At 41.3% G+C, this 19,981-nt stretch overlaps 1 protein-coding gene across 18 annotated transcripts in view; it reads right to left on the reverse strand.

Annotated features, from left to right (window-relative positions):
* ALPK1 (alpha kinase 1) overlaps positions 1-19,981 on the reverse strand; it is a 129,566-nt gene that overhangs the window by 14,004 nt on the left and 95,581 nt on the right. For 13 of the 18 annotated variants that reach the window (XM_072755407.1, XM_072755410.1, XM_072755411.1 and 10 more), the window contains 6 exons: positions 11,740-11,938; positions 6,452-6,511; positions 4,522-4,608; positions 3,021-3,097; positions 2,017-2,112; positions 114-218 (listed from right to left, as the gene is read on the reverse strand). In XM_072755407.1, coding sequence (XP_072611508.1) covers positions 114-218; positions 2,017-2,112; positions 3,021-3,097; positions 4,522-4,608; positions 6,452-6,511; positions 11,740-11,938 — 624 coding nt within the window. The remainder of the gene's footprint in view (positions 1-113; positions 219-2,016; positions 2,113-3,020; positions 3,098-4,521; positions 4,609-6,451; positions 6,512-11,739; positions 11,939-19,981) is intronic. The other 5 variants (XM_072755415.1, XM_072755412.1, XM_026013465.2 and 2 more) reach the window with 1 other exon arrangement.

The following is a 19,981-nucleotide window of genomic DNA, read 5'->3' on the forward strand; positions in this document are numbered from 1 at the left end:
TGATCACAATGATCTAATGATGTGCACAAAGCCCACTTTAGGTTAGACCTTCCCTCTCACTGGTTACTCCTCTCACTGGGGAGCAGTTCAGCAAGGGGCTGCACCCTCCTTACCACAGCTGTGAGCACAAACAGAGGTGTGTAGGGACTGAAGGCAGCTGCCAGTTTGCAGGCTTCTGCAGCTGAGAGCAAATGGTGGTCAAACTCCTTCAAAAAACCCTGTGAAAAAACAGGAAGCCAAGTGTTGTATTGACAATTATTTGTTCATTAGCAAAAGTCAGGCTATGAAATTCCTTTGCTTTTCTTTCAGTATTCTGAAAAACACTCTGCCCCTCATCACAACCATTTCAGAACAGTGCCAAGAAAGAGTTAAGTGGCCCCAAACCCCTAGATTGTTGAGTGAGTGTCCTTTCCCCCAGCACCCATACACAACCCATCCCCCCTCCCTCCTCAGGGAGGGCCTAATGTGTGCAAAAATTCACAAATGCCTGCCTATACAAAATAGTTTACACAAGTTTCTCTGGAGGATCATGCAACTCTTTGTTCACAGGAACTCTGCATATTTTGCAGCCAGATGAGCTGATGATTTCTACACTGTTCTTAGCAAAGAACCTTTTAATGTATGATTTCACGGCAATTAAGATTCATTCATTCATCCTAGAAATGTGTGTACCTCCATGTGCCAGGCACTGTTCTAGACATGAAGGAGATAGCAGTGAGCCTACAATAAACTTACTTCCTGTTGAGGGGAAGAGATCAGTCAATACACAAAATGAGTAAAATGCATGGTATCTGACATGGTGATAACTGTTCTAGAGAAAAAGCAGGAAGGGGCCACAAAGAGGTTCAGGGTAGGGAGGCAGTTTACAATTTTTAAAAATTTAATTTAATCTTTTTTTTTTTTTTTTAAGTAAGCTCTAAACCCAATGTGGGGCTTGAACTCACAACCCTGAGAACAAGAGTCACATGCTCAGCCAGGCAGCCTAGCAGTTTATAATTTTAAGCAATCATCAAAGACAACTTCACTGAACAAGGGATATAACCCTTTTCTTGTGTGTTGGTCTGACAGCAAAAGCAACATTTTGCTAAGACTCAGATTGCTAGCAGCAAGCTGCATGTATTCTTATGCTACACTAATTACTATTAAATATGATTACTATGTCACTTTAGTATTTAATAAAGATGGTAATCTTCATGATAATATTAAAAATCTCAATACCAGTTCAGTGCAGGAGAACAGGTCAATGTCTATGCTAAAGCTCTAGACTGGTCAGAGACCTGGGTTCTGCTCCTAGTATTCTTTCTTACAGGGTGCAAACTATAGAACTCACTTAGTTTCTCAGGACGTCAGTTTTTCTCTAAAATGAGAATGATACATTTTGCTCTACCTACCTCATAGGGTTTTATGTGCTCCTATATATTAAATTGTAAAAGAATAGATAAATACTAGTAATCATTATTACTAAGGATAAGAACCTAGACAAGTAACTCATGGTCTGATTTGAGCAGAGGGTAATTAAAGTTTTAAAACTGTTATCCCTTTGGGGCACCTGCCTGGCTCAGTCAGTAGAGCATGCAACTCTTGATCTCAGAGTTGTAATTTCAAGCCCCATGTTGGATGTAGAGCTTACTTTAAAAAATGAAATCTTTAAAATTGTTACCCCTTTACCTTATCACTGAGGTGTCCCAAGTGTGGAAACTGAATTTTGTGATGATTTGAAAGGAAGTAAGTGGGATTCAAAGCATTTATCACCTCAATGATATTCATTCATTCACAAGTCATTTTTTTAGTATTAGTCATTTTTTAGTAGACCCTCATATGTCTGGTACTGTGCTAGGTGCTAGGTAGGACACCAATAGAATTGTCTCCAGGATTGTTCATGTGACTTGAAGAGGGGAGACACTGTGCTCCCTGACTCCTGGAGAAGGAATGAGATTGATACACCAATCACAAAAAACATTGGCAGTTTTGTAGGTGATGCCACTTTGCACCATGATTTTGACACTTGATAATTACCAAGTTAATCTGTGGATTGTTTTTAAACTTTTCATAATCTTTTTTGCTCATGGAAACAAAGATGTCTGCCAGTATACCTAGTGACGTGGAAATACCCTGTAAGAAAAATACAAACAAAACACAGATTAGGAATTAATGGTCAATTACTGCTCTCATCTCAAGCCCTAAAGTCAACAATTAGTTCTCCAGATTACCTACTGCTGCTGCTGATTCTTCTTAGTCTTATTGTTATTGTTATTCTGACCGAAAATACTTCTAAACTGGATGCCACAGGGTTTGCAAAATCATCACATCCTGAGGACACAGACCCAATCAATGTAAACACAACTATTTCTTAGTTGGGCTTTACTGGACTGTCAACACTAACTTCTCCATACTGCTAGGCCTAAAGAATTGGTTCAAGCAAGAGGCCTTTTGTCCCATTCTGTTTGGGTCATAAAAGGATTGTAGGCAGTCGCACTGCTATATAGCTCAGGGAAACAAGATGACCCAGTGTTCCAGTTAACAAGGAGAATATTCCTACAGAGGTACAGAGAATGAAAACATCAAGTAGGAAAACAAATATTGCTTCTCAACTTCTTGGATAAAGATGCCACATAAACAATTAATTGAAGCCTGTCCACTCAACTCAGGAAAAATGATTTTATAAATAAGGAACTTGGCTATTTCAACTTTGCTATGGAATCAGGTAAAGACTAAATCTATAATAAAATAAATAGATGAATGGATCATAGAAATAAATATATAAATAGAGAGAAATGAATGCAGAAACACTAAATACATGCCAGGAGTCTAGCTGTGAGTGGGGACAAGGCAAGACACAAGAGGAAGTTACCAAATGTTTCTGGTCCTATGCCCATGAAGAATCAAGAAAAATAGAACCAATAAAAAGAAAAATAGAACCAATAAAATTAATAAATGATACAGTGAATTGTGCTTTAAGGAGATAATCATCCAAAGACAAATGTAAGAAAGGAGGAAAAAAAAACCACTAGATATATCACCTTTCTATCTGGCTGAGGAAGTGTCAAATATCCTATGATGGAGGTCCATATTAGCTCTGCTGCTTCATACCACATCCCTGAAAAGAAAAAGGGGAGATGGGACAAACTGCTAGTATCTGTCTATTGTGTTAGAAAATATCTTTGAAAACTAATACGGAAAGAAGATTCATTGTTTCCTGTTAGGAAAATTTAAGGCTGAATTACACTGATGGCAATCAATCGATAGCAATCTGCTGGAAAAACAGCAACCTATTTTTCCAGTTGGTTCAATACAGATAATTCTTCCCTTTCACAGAGAAACAGAAAGAATTATTATATACCATATACAATATATATAAATAAAAAATAATTAGCCCCATAATTAACAAGAATACTAATTTTCTGTGTTAAAAATTTTCAGATGTGCGCAGCCTGGGTGGCTCAGTGGTTTGGCACCGCCTTCAGCCCAGGGCGTGATCCTGGAGACCTGGGCTCCCTGCATGGAGCCTGTTTCTCCCTTTGCCTGTGTCTCTGCCTCTCTCTCTGTGTGTCTCTCATGAAAAAATAAATAAGATCTTTAAAAAAATTTTTTCAGATGTGTTTGCATACTTATTTATTTATTTGAGCACCTGCAGCTCCTTTTTATTCTTCCTTTTTGATGTTTTTGAAAGTCTTCTGTGTTTAGGCGGGGATAGGCTAGGAAGCCCACAGGGGCCCCAGAAGCTCCCTCCTCCCTCCCAGCGCATCTCCCTCCGCTCTCCAGCCTACAGCAGAGCCTCAGCCCTGTGTCCCTCCCTCCTCAGGACCCCCTCCCCTAGTGCGGCTCACTCACCATCACCTCCCCCCCCCCCACCAAGTTCAGGTTGCCCTGTCTGTGGGGGCAGTGCTAGAAGCCCTCTTGTGGACTGTTGGCACCGCACTCAGCTTTGCCCGGCTATAACCAGCGGGGGCGGGGCCATGCATTTTAAAGCCCAATTAGCATTCTACAACTTTTGTTTGACAAAGTCAGGAATGCCCTCTGGGGAATGAATGGGTATGGTGTCAGGGTGGTTTACAATAAGGTGTCACTCTAACACATGGGGTCCTGTAGAACTGAAAGCCAGACGCCAGAAATAATCTTGAGAACCCTAGGGTTAATATCACACAGCTGTGTGTTTCTGTAACAAAACTCAACAGAAATTATTTTATTTTATTATTATTATTTTTTAGGTCTTATTTATTTATTTATGAGAGACACAGAGAGAGAGAGGCAGAGACACAGGCACAGGGAGAAACAGGCTCCACCCAAGGAGCCCAACGCCCGAAGGCGGCGCTAAACCGCTGAGCCACCCGGGCTGCCCAGAAAATATTTTATTAGTGTTTATAACACTTCTGGGATCTTAAATGTCATTTTCTTTTTGATGAGGAAACTAAACGATGTGGGGATTAGTAATTTTAACCAGATACAAAAATTCCACAGTAAACTCTCACGGCCGGACTTTATAAATGAGCCCTGAGAGGAGCAAATGTTTGATGACCGTACCTAACTTTTGCAGAATTTGCCCTCTGATCTGTATGCAGACTGACTGTACCAGGACCTTGTCGCTTTCATTTCTGTACAGCCAGGTACCTACAACAAAAGAGGGATAAAAGTAAAGCAGTTTTAGCTTTGAATTATCAAGGAAATAGCCTGGTGAAATGACACCACTTTCTCACAAGTCTTCATGAACACAAGTAAAACAGATTCCAGAGACCATCTTTTCTCTACATATAGGGAAAGGTCCAAACTCCTTGCTGTAACCTCCAAGGCTTCACAGAAATGAACTCCTGTCTGGTCTCCCAATGGACTGTGTTCTGTCACACTGACTTCATTTGTGTTCCTTATCATCGGAGCTATCTCTTGCTTTATGGCATCTGCACTAAGAGGCCTGGGATCCTCTTCCCTCTGGTTCCTGAGGAGACCAGCGATTCTTTCCAATCCACCCCAAATTGGTTGAGAGGTTGGGACTTGATGCACACACACGTCAAGAAGGTATGAAAAGACTAAGTACTCATATAATGAGCCTTTCTGGCAGGCAGACACCCAAGCTGGTCCATTTGACTTGAATGAAGAATGGTGAGTGGCTTTGGTTTTAATTGTGATTAGGGTGTGGGGCTGGGGTACGGTCTCCCACAAGCTATGCTCAGTTTACTGATAAGTATGTTTAAAACAACCCAAAAGGGCAGCCCCAGGGTCTCAGCGCTCTAGTGCCACCTTCAGACCAGGGCATGATCCTGGAGACCAGGGATCAAGTCCCACGTCAGGCTCCCTGCATGGAGCCTGCTTCTCCCTCTGCCTGTGTCTCTGCCTCTCTCTCTCTCTCCTCTCTGTGTTTCTCATGAATAAATAAATAAATAAAATCTTTAAAAATAAATAAATAAAACAACCCAAAAGGGACACCTGGGTGGCTCAGCAGGTTGAGCGCCTGCCTTAGGCTCAGGGCGTGATCCTGGAGTCCTGGGATCAAGTCCCACATCAGGTTCCCTGCATGGAGCCTGCTTTTCCCTCTGCCTGTGTCTCTGCCTCTCTCTGTGTGTCTCTCATGAATGAATAAATAAAATCTTAAAAAAAAAAAAAAAATAAAACAACCCAAAAAACAGCCCCCCCCCATGCCTGCCTGCCCAGTTGTGGGACTGAAAATTATCGGTGGTCAAACACCAAAAATAGAGTCAAATTCATTATTACACCCCTCTTGATTTTGTGTCACATCACCTTCTCTATTTTCTCCCCAGCTTTTAATCCCTGTGTGTGTGTGTGTGTGTGTGTGTGTGTGTTGTGTGGTGTAGAAGATGGGAAGTGTGCACATCCTAGGTTAGTGATGGCCACGAATGAGGGGTATGTAGTTAAAGTCTGTATTCCAAACTGCCTCCCCACTGGAAGTGGCTACAAGTGTCAAGAAACTTGGGGCCTTGTATCCAAACACATTGGGATTAAAAGTCTACTGGAAGTTGTCTTCAACTTACTGGGAAACTTGTTGACTTTAATGCCCAGAAATTCAGACAAGATATCTGGAGATATAAATGATATGTTACTCAACTAGTAGGATGCGCTTCCATTTGTGTATGATTAAATATTGAAAGAAATCCACATCAAAATAAGCTCTTATTAAAATACATATAGAGTAAAATCAAATTTATTTTCCAAGCCATTTAAATACATAAACCCATATATGTATTTTTCTCAATTTACAGGCTTTATTTCCATTTATAGTCCCCCTAAAGGGTGCTACTAAGTCTCTTCTGAGGCCATAGAGTTACATGCTTTAACAGCATATTGTTCATTAGACAACACACTCTACAATAAAACAGGGAAATATTAGGACTTTGGTTGTTTTGTTTTCATTTTTAATTGGAGAAAGCGGAGTAACAGAGAATTAAGTTTCTTGACCAAAGCCGCATGTGAAGGTCGTTGTGAAGTTAGGAAAGCACTTTACCTGTTGCTCCATTATTGCTTATTAGACTGCTCAGGATATATTCTGCTTTTAAAAGTTTCCCTGAAAAGAAGCAACCAAACATCACACAATTAGTTCTGAACAGGTGCCTTTAATATTACTAGTAGTTTATGTTTTAAGATTAACACATTATAATAGGGAACATAACTTGTCTTGGAAACATTCTATTTTAAAATTTAAAATCAGAAGTGCTTGGGTGGCTTGGTTGGCTAAGTGATGGACTCTTGATTTCCAGTGGTGAGATCAAGCTCCACCTCTGGCTGCACACTCAGCAGGGAGTCTGCTTGAGATTCTCTCTCTTCCTCTCCTTCTGCCCCCTCACGCATGTGTGCTCTCATGTACTCTCTCTCTCTCTAAAATAAACACATCTTAAAAAAAATAAAATTTAAAATCAATAACTACATTATACACAAAAGTGAACAGAAAAGATGACATTTCCAGGAATTGATAAGGTGGAAAGTTGTACTATATCTGAAATGGCAATTAGATCTATACACATATACACACACATATACATGCATTCATATAGAATAAGGCTTAAGAAGTAAAGGCAAACCCTTGTAAAACGTTATGTCTTCTTTCAATGAATGAAACTTTGAAAGTGGAAGGAAGGAAGGAAAGAAGGAAAGAATGTGTTTAGAAAAGACAGCATGAAATACCTGTGTAAATGAATTTTACCAAAGGTATCTTTCTTCTTAAAAGTTATATTTTCTACTTAGGTATGTATGTATGTATGTATGTATGTATGTATGTATTTATTTATTTTAGAGCACACGAACAGAGGAAAGTATAGAGGCAGAGAGAGAGAGAGAGAGAGAGAGAGAAAATCTCTAGTGGACTCCCCACTGAGTGGGGAGTCCTATGTGGGGCTTGATTCCAGGACCCTGAGATCATAATCAGAGCCAAAATCAAGAGTTGGACGCTTAACCAACTAAGCCATCAGGTACCCTTCTAATTAGGTTTTGCTGCTAAGGATGGCTATTTTATTTTATTTTTTAAAAATAAATTTTATTTATTTATTCATGAGAGACACACAGAAAGAGAGGCAGAGACACAGGCAGAGGGAGAAGCAGGCTCCATGCAGGGAGCCCGACGTGGGACTTGATCCCAGGTCTCCAGGATCATGCCCTAGGCTGAAGGTGGCGCTAAACCGCTGAGCCACTGGGGCTGCCCCAGGATGGCTATTTTAAACATATATTGATTTGTAATCACCAAACTTGCTGAATGCCTTAATTCTAATAATCAGTGTATTTCTTGAAGTTTTCTATGTGAGCAATCATACTGTCTGTAGATCCTGATAGTTGTGTTTACTCATTTCTAATCTTTATATCTCTTATTTCTTTTTCTTTTTTCATTGCATTGGGAGGACTTCAGGTCAGTATCACATAGAAGTGATCATAAGTAACATTTTATTCTTTACTTGATTTTAAGGGGAATATTTCTAATTTTTTATCAGTAGTTTTGCCAAGGTTTTCAGTTGCTTCCTTTTATCAGGTTAGGAAGTTCCCTCTTGGAGCTCCTGGGTGGCTCAGTCGGGTTAAGCATCTGCCTTTGGCTCAGGTCATGATCCCAGGGTCCTGGGATGGAGCTCTATGTCAGGCTCCCTGCTCAATGGGGAGTCTGCTTCTTCCTTTTCCTCTGCTGCTCCCCTTGCTTGTGTTTTCTCTCTCTTTCTCTCTGTTAAATATAAATAAATACAATCTTAAAAAAAAAGTTTCTTCTTATGCAGCTATCAGATTATTGCTGTTGAGTTCCAAATTCACCCTTCATTGCCTGCTTTGCAATAATGGGAATAGATCTTGTAAATAATTCTCCTTTACCAGCTTTGTCATCGGAGGGTGTGGAGAGACACTGCAAGGGGAGGCTGCTTCTCTTTCTGATTTAGTGTGGAATTCCTGCCAGGCACCTGCAGTGCATATAGCTTCTCAAATGCCTGCCTCCTGCAGCATTCCTGGCTTCTCCTGTGCCTTCCTCCTACAACATAGGTGGCTTCTCCAGCACTTGGCTCCTCAGTGTGCAGAGGTCAGCAGCACCCCCGGCCAGCAGCTTCCCACAGCATCCTCTCAGGTGATTCACAGTACAGTGCTGCCAGTGAGGGACTTCCCCATGAATGTTTCCTCCTGCCATTCCATAAAGGCAGCTTTGTGGTGAGTTCCAAGGCATCTTTTTGTCGACAGAGTCCCCCAGCACCCAAAAAGGTGGATTTCCAGTGAGTTTTGCTGGCATGGAACCTCCTTGACTTCTCTGCCATCCAGTAAGTTATGGCTGTGCCTTTTCCAACAAGGTCTGGATCATACTCCTGATGTGCCTGGCTGTAGGGTTGTGAACTTTTTCTTGCATGCTCTCAGTACAAGGGATAGTGGCTATTCCTTATAACTGCTTATCTTGTATTCCTTATAGTTCTTTTTACTACTTACTAGTAATCCCTCATTAACCTCCTGATATAGTTAACATCTCTTCATATTAAACTTTCTCAGAGTAATACCCTCCAGTTCCATCCACCTCAAAGCAAATGGTGAGTATTTGTCGTTTCTAATGGCTGAGTAATATTCCATTGTATACATAGACCACATCTTCTTTATCCATTCATCATTCAATGGACACCGAGGCTCCTTCCACAGTTTGGCTATTGTGGACATTGCTGCTATAAACATCAGGGTGCAGGTGTCCCGGCGTTTCACTGCATCTGTATCTTTGGGGTCAATCCCCAACAGTGCAATTGCTGGGTCGTAGGACAGATCTATTTTAACTCTTTGAGGAACCTCCACACAGTTTTCCAGAGTGGCTGCACATGTGGTTCACATTCCCACCAACAGTGCAAGAGGGTTCCCCTTTCTCCACATCCTCTCCAACATTTGTTGTTTCCTGCCTTGTTAATTTTCCCCATTCTCACTGGTATGAGGTGGTATCTCATTGTGGTTTTGATTTGTATTTCCCTGATGGCAAATGATGTGGAGCATTTTCTTATGTGCTTGTTGGCCATGTCTATGTCTTCCTCCGTGAGATTTCTCTTCATGTCTTTTGCCCATTTCATGATTGGATTGTTTGTTTCTTTATTATTGAGTTTAATAAGTTCTTTATAGATCTTGGATACTAGTCCTTTATCTGATATGTCATTTGCAAATATCTTCTCCCATTCTGTAGGTTGTCTTTTAGTTTTGTTGACTGTATCCTTTGCTGTGCAAAAGCTTCTTATCTTGATGAAGTCCCAATAGTTCATTTTTGCTTTTGTTTCTCTTGCCTTTGTGGATGTATCTTGCAAGAAGTTGCTGTGGCCAAGTTCAAAAAGGGTGTTGCCTGTGTTCTCCTCTAGGATTTTGATGGAATCTTGTCTCACATTTAGATCTTTCATCCATTTTGAGTTTATCTTTGTGTATGGTGCAAGAGAATGGTCCAGTTTCATTCTTCTGCATGTGGATGTCCAATTTTCCCAGCACCATTTATTGAAGAGACTGTCCTTTTTCCAGTGGATAGTCTTTCCTCCTTTGTTGAATATTAGTTGACCCTAAGGTTGAGGGTCCACTTCTGGATTCTCTATTCTGTTCCATTGATCTATGTGTCTGTTTTGTGCCAGTACTGCACTGTCTTGACCACAGCTTTGAAGTACAACCTGAAATCTGGCATTATGATGCCCCCAGCTATGGTTTTCTTTTTTAATATTCCCCTGGCTATTCGGGGTCTTTTCTGATTCCACACAAATCTTAAGATAATTTGTTCCAACTCTCTGAAGAAAGTCCATGGTATTTTGATAGGGATTTTAAAGATTTTATTTATTTATTCATGAGAGACACACAGAGAGAGAGAGACACAGGCAGAAGCAGAGGGAGAAGCAGGCTCTATGCAGGAAGCCCGATGTGGGACTCGATCCTGGGTCTCCAGGATCACACCCTGGGCTGAAGGTAGATGCCCAACCACTAAGCCACCCAGGCATCCCTGTTCCAAGTTCTACCTGAGGAGAAACCAAAGTTAGAACTCTGCCTGGGCACACCCAGCCCTCATCATTCTGTTCTCCCCACAGAATGCCATGCACACACATCATTGCCATCTGATGCCATCCGAAGGAACACAAGTTCGGTTTCACTCATACCCCAGACAATAGAAACCCCAAACATTGTAAAATGTCCCAAATTAGGGATATTGGAAGTGAGAAGTGTTCCTAAGTTCAACTCCGTCCCTGCAGTTACTCTAGAAAAGCAATAAACACGGACACAATTTATGCACAGCTGCAAGAACTTGAAAGTGAATGAAGTTGGGCTTTTGAAAAGTTAACTTTCACAAGCCCATTTCTCTCATGTCTTTTTTTTTTTTTTTTATCTCTGCGGCTCTCTGCATCTAACAATTGTCCCATTTAGTATGTCTGTACAGTTCCTTTTCAAAGGAAATGAAGTAAAGATATTTTAACCCTTTGAAGGGCCAGACTTACTAAAACAATAACAATAGCTAAAATCCATTTAAAGAATGAGCCAGTCCTGTTCCTGGGAAAGGCAAATCTGCCTTCTACTTTTGTCCTTTATTCTTTCACTCTTAGAAATGAGAATAGCAGGCTACACATTTCTAAACCTCGAGGTTATCAGTAATTTAAAGAATTCAAAAATTCTATAGAAGGACACTTCACTGTAATACATTAGCAGGCCTTTTTCTCCCTCCAACGCCCCTCCACATTACATCCTAAGTTAGAATGTCAGCCTCATTTTTCATTTCATTCAAAGTGACAGAAGGAAAAAAAAAAAAAAGATACTTTAAGGCCTAATCAGGTACTGTACCGGTGTTCCCAGTGATGGAAAAAAACCCTCAAATTACTTCAGTGGATTTGTCAGCTCTATTGTGAGCATAGTCAAGTGGCCCTACAGAAAGGAGACAGGAGAACTAAGAGAAAATAGTAGAATTTTAATCTGCTTTTTAAAGGCTCTTGGTCAGAAGTATAGCAATTCAGATACCCCTGTTTGAAAGCAGCAGGACAGATTTGTTAGAAGACAAAAGCTCCAATTAGTATTTTCCACACCCTTTCACAATTTTCTCTACCGCTTTTGGCTCTGAAACCCTTTATGCCAGGGCCTTTGTGCTGGCAGGAGGCGGGTGCAAGGGCACCTCTGAGGGCCGGGGGCGGGGAGAACCCGCCGCCTGAAAAGATGGCCCCGCAGGCCTCGGGCGCCCGCCGGCCTCGCGCGGAAGTCAGGCAGCCCCGAGGGCGGGCGGAGGGAAGGCGAGCCGCGGGCCCGACGGCGCCCGGCGGCGAGGGGCGGCGGGAGGGCCGGCGGGAGGGCGCCTACCTGAGTTTACGGAGATCCGCGCTTGGCGAATGACCAGCTGCGGGGCCAGGGGCGTTGCGGGCTGCAGCCGGTGCAGCGCCTGGGCGACCCGCAGGAGCGCGCCCGAGACGTCGAGCCCGTACAGGAAGCGGTCGCTCAGGAACACAATGGCCGCCGCCGTCGCGCAGTCGCCGGCGAGGATGGAGGCTTTCAGGGACGCCTGGAGCAGCAGCCGGGGAGCAGGGAAGGCGCCGAGCTTAGCCTTCTAGGCGGGTTTTATCTTTTTTTTTTTTTTCCTTAAGATTTTATGTATTTATTCATGAGAGAGAGAGAGAGAGAGAGAGAGAGAGAGAGAGAGAGACAGGCAGAGGGAGAAGCGGGCTCCATGCGGGGAGCCTGACGTGGGACTCGATCCCGGGTCTCCAGGGTCGCGCCCTGGGCCGAAGGTGGCGCTAAACCGCCGAGCCACCCGGGCTGCCCGGTTTTTATCTTATTTTTTAATCCAAACAAGAACGACAAAACCTAGACCTAGGGCAAGAAAAATATATGTATGGGCGGCTGAACTGAAAGAAAAAAATGGATGAGGAAAAATCCAATTCACTTGTGAGAGAGAACCTTTCTTTCATTTCATTTTCCCCACCACATTTCTAGAATTATGCAAGTGATAAATGCATATTTCCCGTTACTAGAAAATTCGGACCACACAAGGTAAAAATGAGAAGCGCCCCTTAGTTTCCCTACTCTGCCTGATGTTTCCTCCCCCTCCCCCAATCTCATTCTCATCCAAGCTCATGATGGTTTCAGAGCGATCCTTCTAGAAATTTATACTCTTTTAGGTATATTTAGACATTGATTCCTTGTCTTGCCTTACTCTTTCCCCTGTCTCCTCTCCCTCTTTTTCTCTCTTATTACATGAGATTACACCAGATCTATTGTTATGCTGGTTGGTTCTTTCAGTCATCGTAACAATTTAGAAGAGCTTCCACATCAGTTCATAACATTTATAGGCTTCACATTTTGCCTACATTTTAACTAAGAAGAAATGTAGGATATTAGGTAACGTTTTAAATTTGGTTTATCTTATATTTAGTTAAATGAACGAAACAAGAAAAAGAAGGAAACGGGCATGAACTGAAGGGGTAACAAAGAGTGAGAAGTAGAGATAAATGAGTAAAACTTCTATGGAAACACATCATCTTTTGGTCTCCAAGGTGTTATACTAAAGACCTGCAAAGTCATGTAGCCAACAGCATCAATGAGTTTCCCACTCAGTAGTACTTTCTTCATTTGCTAAACTAAATCAAGCAGTGTTTTCTGAGCATGTTAGCTCACATAGGAAGTCCAAGAAAGCACTGTTCATTTTCCTAGTGCAATGTTATTACACAAAGCACTGCTTTCCTCACCACATAGTCCTAAGTACTAATACTGGGTAAAACGAGATGTGGGGCACAGTGCTAAGTGCTTTCCGTGTACTAATTCACTTACTCTTTCCAACAATCCCAATGGGTAGATTCAATCAATACCCCCATTTTACAGATGGGAACCCTGAGACTCATAGAGGTTAAGTAACATGCCCAAGGTCACATGACCTGTGACTAGCTGGGGAAATTTGAACACAGGATGTTTAGGTCCCAGTCTCACATGTTCAAGTCCCATGTTGTACCGACTTTATTTTAGGAAAACAGGAGTTGGATATCAATTATTTGATACTCGCAGTGATACCAGTAAATAAATACCAAATATGTAATCAGTGTTGTTACATTTGCTGGTCTGAGCATAACTTACTTTAACAAATTGAAACTAAGAGAAGATGCATTCAAATTGCGAGGGAGTAACCTCTGCTTTTCAATTTCTGCCTAGAACTGTTCTTTTAGAGTTTTAATTTGATACTTGTGTATGTATCTCTAAGTAAAACAGGCCTAAACTTTTATATCTGGTCCATTCTAGAGTTCTATCAATGGTGCTTATTCACGTGATTTGACTTACGTTTTGGTGTGCTGATCTATAGCACTGCATATAGAACATAACATTTATATTTATAGGTATTCATCAATCAGGTAATGCCTACCAACAACCAGCACAATAACCTCCCTATTTTCATACTGATGCATTCTTAACTCATTAAGTCTTTTAAACTATCACTGTGTTTATTAAGTCTAGAAAGTGATAATTTGCACTTGTATTTATTCTTTTGTTCAAACTGATCACTGTTCTCATTGTGATAGAGATGCCAATTATAGGGGGTGGGGGTAGGATATCTCCCTTCCCCTTGGTGTTACCTTCCTTGTGAAGGGAGCTTACTTATTGAAGCACTCCTGGCCTCTCTAGTCCTTTACCCACTCTGCCCCAGGGAAGGTGGAATGACTGACTAATATGATTGGGAAATTTGGGAAGAAGAAACTGGGCATGCCAGACTTAGCTCTTCTCTTTTTCCCCTTGGGAACAGCTGTCTAAGGGAAGCAGGATACTCTGCTATTATGTATCATGAGTCTTACCTAGAAAGCCACCCTATATGTGGTGTGCTGCTTGCCCTAGTAATCTCTGTGACTGAATGAGGATTGTCTACATAATTCTGGGGTTCAGCTAGCAGACCTCCTGTGCTTTAATATGAAGCTACATCTCTCAGTTTAGCCTTTATCAGAAATAAAGGTAATGTTTAACCTCTCGTTTGCCTAACTCTTGTTTTATTTCTCTGTCTGCTCAGAATCCAGGCAGGAAAGATTCCTGGATCCTTTAAAGGTTCCAACGTTAATCATTGCCTAATATACCATAATCCTTTCTAAGGAAAACTGCTCTGCTCACAGTTCCTGCCTTTGAAATTGGCATGCATTTTGCTACTCGACCTTGACCCCATTTCCAATCACCCTCTCCCTGCCCACCAGTCAAAGCTAACCTAAGATACTCATCTGATCCCTGGCCCCATGACTGTGGCCTGGCTTGAAAAAATGAACTTTCAAATCTGAACTAAGAAACATAGAAAAAATGGTAGTCAGGTTAGAAAGAAGCAGAAAACAGAATGTAGCTAAGTTACATTTATGGGCAACAGCTGACTGAAGATGGACAAATGACAGCTCTGAATCCAAATGTACTTTTTCATGACTGCTATTCTTAGAGTTACAGGCCTCCTTTATTTTTCCGTTATGTTTTTGTAAAAATGTACACCTCATTTTGTGAATTTGCTCGAGTGAACCTGTTTCTTCCAACCCCCCCCCCCAAGAAAAATCTAAAACTGAAATGTTCAAAGCTTCTATTGAGAATTGTCAAATTTTAAAACATGAACAAGTCAGCCAACTGACATTCATAAACTCTACATTCAAATGGAAAGGGAAATTTATGGTTTTATGTATGCCCCAGCTCTGTTCACTAAGGCTGGTCTCTAGTCAAGAGTCCTTCCTATGCTAGGTACCCATGACACAGTTCTTTAGTTTGCAGTCTCAGCTGTTATCTGCAGAACTGGCTGGCAGCCTCTTCCACTGCTAGGTTTCCTGAAACTTCTTGGAAAGAGCAATGCTATTGCTATCACGCTGCTCATGATTCAGCAAGCCATAGTGAATTCCCTCTCTTGGAGGTTGCACTTTGGTGTATGCCTGATGGTCAGTTCTGCTCTCCCTTCTCACAGCTGCCCCACTTCAGTTTTAGGATAACTGTATACCTACTTGGGATGCAATGCTTAGTGACAAGCTATTTTCTAGAGGTGATTCTCAATCTTTACCTCTCTGATAAAAATGCTTTCCATCATTGTAGCACCATCTGGTTTATGAAAAACATTCACATACATTATCCTACTTAAATTTATAGTAACTATAAAATCTAAGTAAGGTAAGGAAACAAGTTGAGAGGTTAAATAACTTTCCAAATTTACAAAGTCCAAAGGGTCAGGCAGGAATCCAAGTCTATATCTTTCTTTAAAAAATTATCTTATTGTGGTAAATAACACATAACATAAAATTTACCATCTTTACCATTTTTAAGTGTACAGTTCAGCAGTGTTAAGCATATTGTTGTGGAATAGATCTCTAGAACTTTTCTATCTTGTGAATATGGAAGTCTATACTGATCAAACAATAACTCCCTTTCCCCATTATATTCCAGCCGCTGGTAGTCACCATTTTACTTTCTAGATCTATGACTTTGTTTTTTTAATTTATTTTTATTTTTTTTAAAGATTTTATTTATTTATTCACAGGGACAGAGAGAGAGAGAGGCAGAGACACAGGCAGAGGAAGAAGCAGGAAGCAGGCATCATACAGAGAACCGGACATGGGACTCGATCCAGGGTCTCCAGGATCACACCCTGGGCTACAGGCGGCGCTAAACCGCTGTGCCACCGGGGCTACCCATCTATGTCTATGACTTTGAATACTCTAGGTCTTCAAATAAGTGGAATCATATGGTATTTGTCTTTTTGTGATTGACATATCATTTAGCATAATGTTCTCAAGGTTCAACCATCTATAGCATGTGACAGAATTTCCTTCCTTTGTAAGGCTGAATTATTCTATTGTATGTATATACCAAACTTTGTTTATCCATTCGTCTGTTAATGGACATTTGGGTTGCTTCAAACTTTTGGCTATTGTGAATAGTGCTGCTAAGAACATGCACATGAAAATATCTCTTCTAAATCCTGCTTCTTAGTGGCTAGATATCCAGGAGTGGAATATATGAATCGTGGTATAATTCTATTTTTAATTTTTTGAGGAAGCTCCAGACTGTCTTCCTTAGAGGTTGCACCATTTTACAATCCCACGAATAATGAAAGGAGTTCCAATTTCTCCATATTCTTGGCCAACACTTGAGGAACACAAATGACTCAAGGGTCAGTTTTTCTTCTGTTTTCTCCCTATGGTTTAATCGAGATGATTTTGCTCAGTCCCTAATCTGGGCAGAGGAAGCCAGTCTTTGGAGGAAGGGCTAAACTTGTCACTCACTGCATCCAAACAGTTTCTAAGGAAACCATATCATTTATTGTGAGGAGCAAATTCTAAAAGGGACAAAAAAAGGTACCAATTTAAAAGAGTGTTTTCATTGTGTCTTTAAAGTAAAAGAAAGAAAAAGAAAACTTTATAGGAGATGGCCTTTAATTTCAGTGTTTTGAAATTCTCTAGTAAAAGTTGGTACCCTGAGAGCAAATGATGATTTGGTGATTATCTGGAAATTATTCCAGTGGACATTCTTCATACTAAGTTGTAAAGACACTTTACGAGTCCAGTGGAAACTTTCATGAGGTGATCTTCCTGACTTGAGACACTGGAGCTTCTAGGAGCCTGGGAGTTCACAGAGAGAGCTGCATAAAGCAAGAAGTCCAGAAATATGAAGAGGGCTCATGCATGGAAAGACAGTACCCAAAGCTGGAGAAAGAACTACCTGAAAGGACTAGAGGAAACAGTCCCCAGGCTTCATGTAGGCCTTGTGTTTCCCACCAACTGAAAAGGAAAATCTTGTTGTTCACATGGCATTGGATAGAGTATTCAGAAGTGCATCACTTCAATAGTGAGAACAAATCAGAATAAGATGGCTCTTGGCCCACTCCAAAAGTTTAGAAGCAAGTTTGAAAAAGATCAATTTCCTAACTTTATTGAGTCCCAAAACAAAGCTCAAGAATATTTATAGGCTCATAAAATGCCCATCACCCTATGTGGTGAAATCTACAATGTCTGGCATCAAGTAAAAAATTACCAGGCATGAAAAAAAGCACATATTGCAGAGAAAAATAAATCAATAGAAACTGATCTCAAAATGATGGTTATTTTATACCTGTATTTATTTCATCAGTTCCAGAAGGTAGAGTAAAAATTAAGTGGAATTAAAAACATGGGGGGGGGGGATGTAAAAATGATCCAAATCAAACTTCTAGAGATTAAAAAAATATACAATGCCTGAAATGAAACCACAGATATCTGAGTTTGTCTCCTAGCTGCCATTTATTCGCCATGGCAAGTTATTTAAATTCTCTGAGTCTCATTGGCTTCATCTGTGAAATGTGGATAATATTTATTTGCAGTGCTATTTCAGGATTAGAGGAAAAGTGAGTCAAGTGCTCAGCACAGAGCCTGGCACATGGTGGGGTAATAAATGACAGGAAACACTGTGGGAAAAAAATAAGGAAAAAAAAGTCAGTTTATGCATTCCTACTCTCCTGCATGATGAAATAACAAGAAGAGACAGGCTCTGGAAATCAGTGTCAGTGGAATTTTCAATAGAGCAAAAAGGAAATAATAGATCATGTATATAGCATCTATAAGGCTTATTTCAGAAAATGGCTAAGCCTCTAATTTCTTTTAATCTCTTTCTTCTCTTCACCAACTCTGAGGAGCGATGTTACTAGAAACTGAGAAAGAGAAAGGAAAATGAGCAGGCTTTATGGGGTTGGTGAGGGAAAGCTGGTTCCTGAAAGGGGGCCTTCTCAGCACGTGCGAGTTGCTTTTGCCTGTGGCCAATGGAGGAATCCCTCCCCAAGCACCTGTAAACTGATGCTGCAAACACCCTATTCTGCATCCCGCATGAACACGCCATATATTTGAGCAGAGAACATTGCCTAATCTATTTTTCCCCCTTCTACTCTTAATAGATTGGAGCACAAAAGCCTGAGAGAGGGTGACCTGCCAGACAAAGGCCCTTTGAGTTCCTTGGAAAAGTAGACTTGGAGGAGGATGGAAGGAATCCAAGTGGCCCTATTATTTCCACTTGCACTAATTAGACATTTTTCTGTCAGCTTTTGAGCACTGCTGAGAGGCCAAACTCACTGAATTCATTTCTAAAGTGTTTACAGAAGTTTGCATCTGTTTGTGTCTCTTCAGGAGGAAAATAAGCACTTCAATAGCATTGTGAAAAATCTAAACGAAGCATCCTATTCTGGAGGACCTGGCATCCCCACAGCTGCATAATTTAACTCCGTTCAGGGCCGAACCTCTCGCATCTCTCTCCAAAACCTAACGATGCAAAATGCAGAGAAGTCAACTCAGGAGAATCTTTTCTTTCTTGCCATTGTGTTTCCTCTCCCTCTTTTGAAACAGCAGCATGCTGTGCACTACATACAGATTTAGGTGGGTATCATTCTTGTAGCCCCTCTCTCGCGTTTCTACCAGCACTCTGAGAAATTAATACCCACTTTCATTTGCTGCCAAGTAAGGGGATAGTAAATTCCTCGGCAGCAATGCAGAATACATCACCATCCTGGGAATCTCCCCCAAATGTACGCCGGGGGAGCACTGTGACTTCAGAGGGAGGGGAATGAAAGGAGGCCAGAGAGTGTGGCAGGGGAGGACACTAAAAGAGAAGGTTTCCCTACATGGTCAAATGTGCCTGGGTTATGCACAATTAGATTAACATGAAAGAGAGTCCCTCCCCCACCCCCACTTCCCAAAAAAGAAAGAAAAAGAAAACAACACAAAAACCCTCACCCACTGCCTACATGGGCAGTGCCTTTGAAATGCATATTGGTCTACATGGAATTTGATTCAGGATTCTTTTGTTTGGGTTTGTAGGCCTATGACTGACCTGCCATCACAGAGGACTCAAAAATATTATCTTTTTTAGACACTCTCACAGTAACAGAATTTTGTGTTGGAATCGATGTAGGATAACTCAAGAAAAAAAAAAAAACAGAAATTCTATCCCTTTGTCTTCTTTCAGCCTGATGGAAGGGATGTCAGATTGTCCATGTCCACAAAGCCACCAGATTATTTCTCTTGCTGACTGATCATGTTCGGATACAAATATGTAGATATAGATAAGAGAGTGTGCTGGATTTCTAGAGACAGGCTTACAAATGTACTTGTGCATGTGTGTGCAACAACTCAGCAGTTGTTTTTTCACATCTGTTTTCAGAATGGAAAGACAGGGTTCTAATTGAGTTTATGGCACAAAGGGAACTTCATGGCTAGAAAGCTGAGTCAGGTGGTAAAGGAATTAAACTCCACAATGAGATTTCAATACACAGATGATTGAAAAAATGCTAAAGAGCCTTTTCTAAGGGCTTTGGCTGAACAGCAGCAAGGAAAAGTGTGTGCCGTTTTCATGGTTCCTTGCATTAGTGCTAGCCCCTCCCAACGCCAAGCATCAAGTTTGGATCCCAGCTATGGGTTCAAAGCTGGGATGTGTTCACAGCAATGACAATGGCAGCTGTTCTCTAGGGGGGCTGGGTGAGAGGACTCAGAACTGAAGCCATCTGGCATTGCAATTGGCAGGAATAGTGTAAAGGGAAATTATTGCTGCATAGCAAATTGGGAGATTGGAAAAAGGCAGGGGAAAGTGCAGGGAA

The sequence above is a fragment of the Vulpes vulpes genome, chromosome 4 (assembly GCF_048418805.1).
Source record: "Vulpes vulpes isolate BD-2025 chromosome 4, VulVul3, whole genome shotgun sequence".
Taxonomy (NCBI): Eukaryota; Metazoa; Chordata; class Mammalia; order Carnivora; family Canidae; genus Vulpes; species Vulpes vulpes.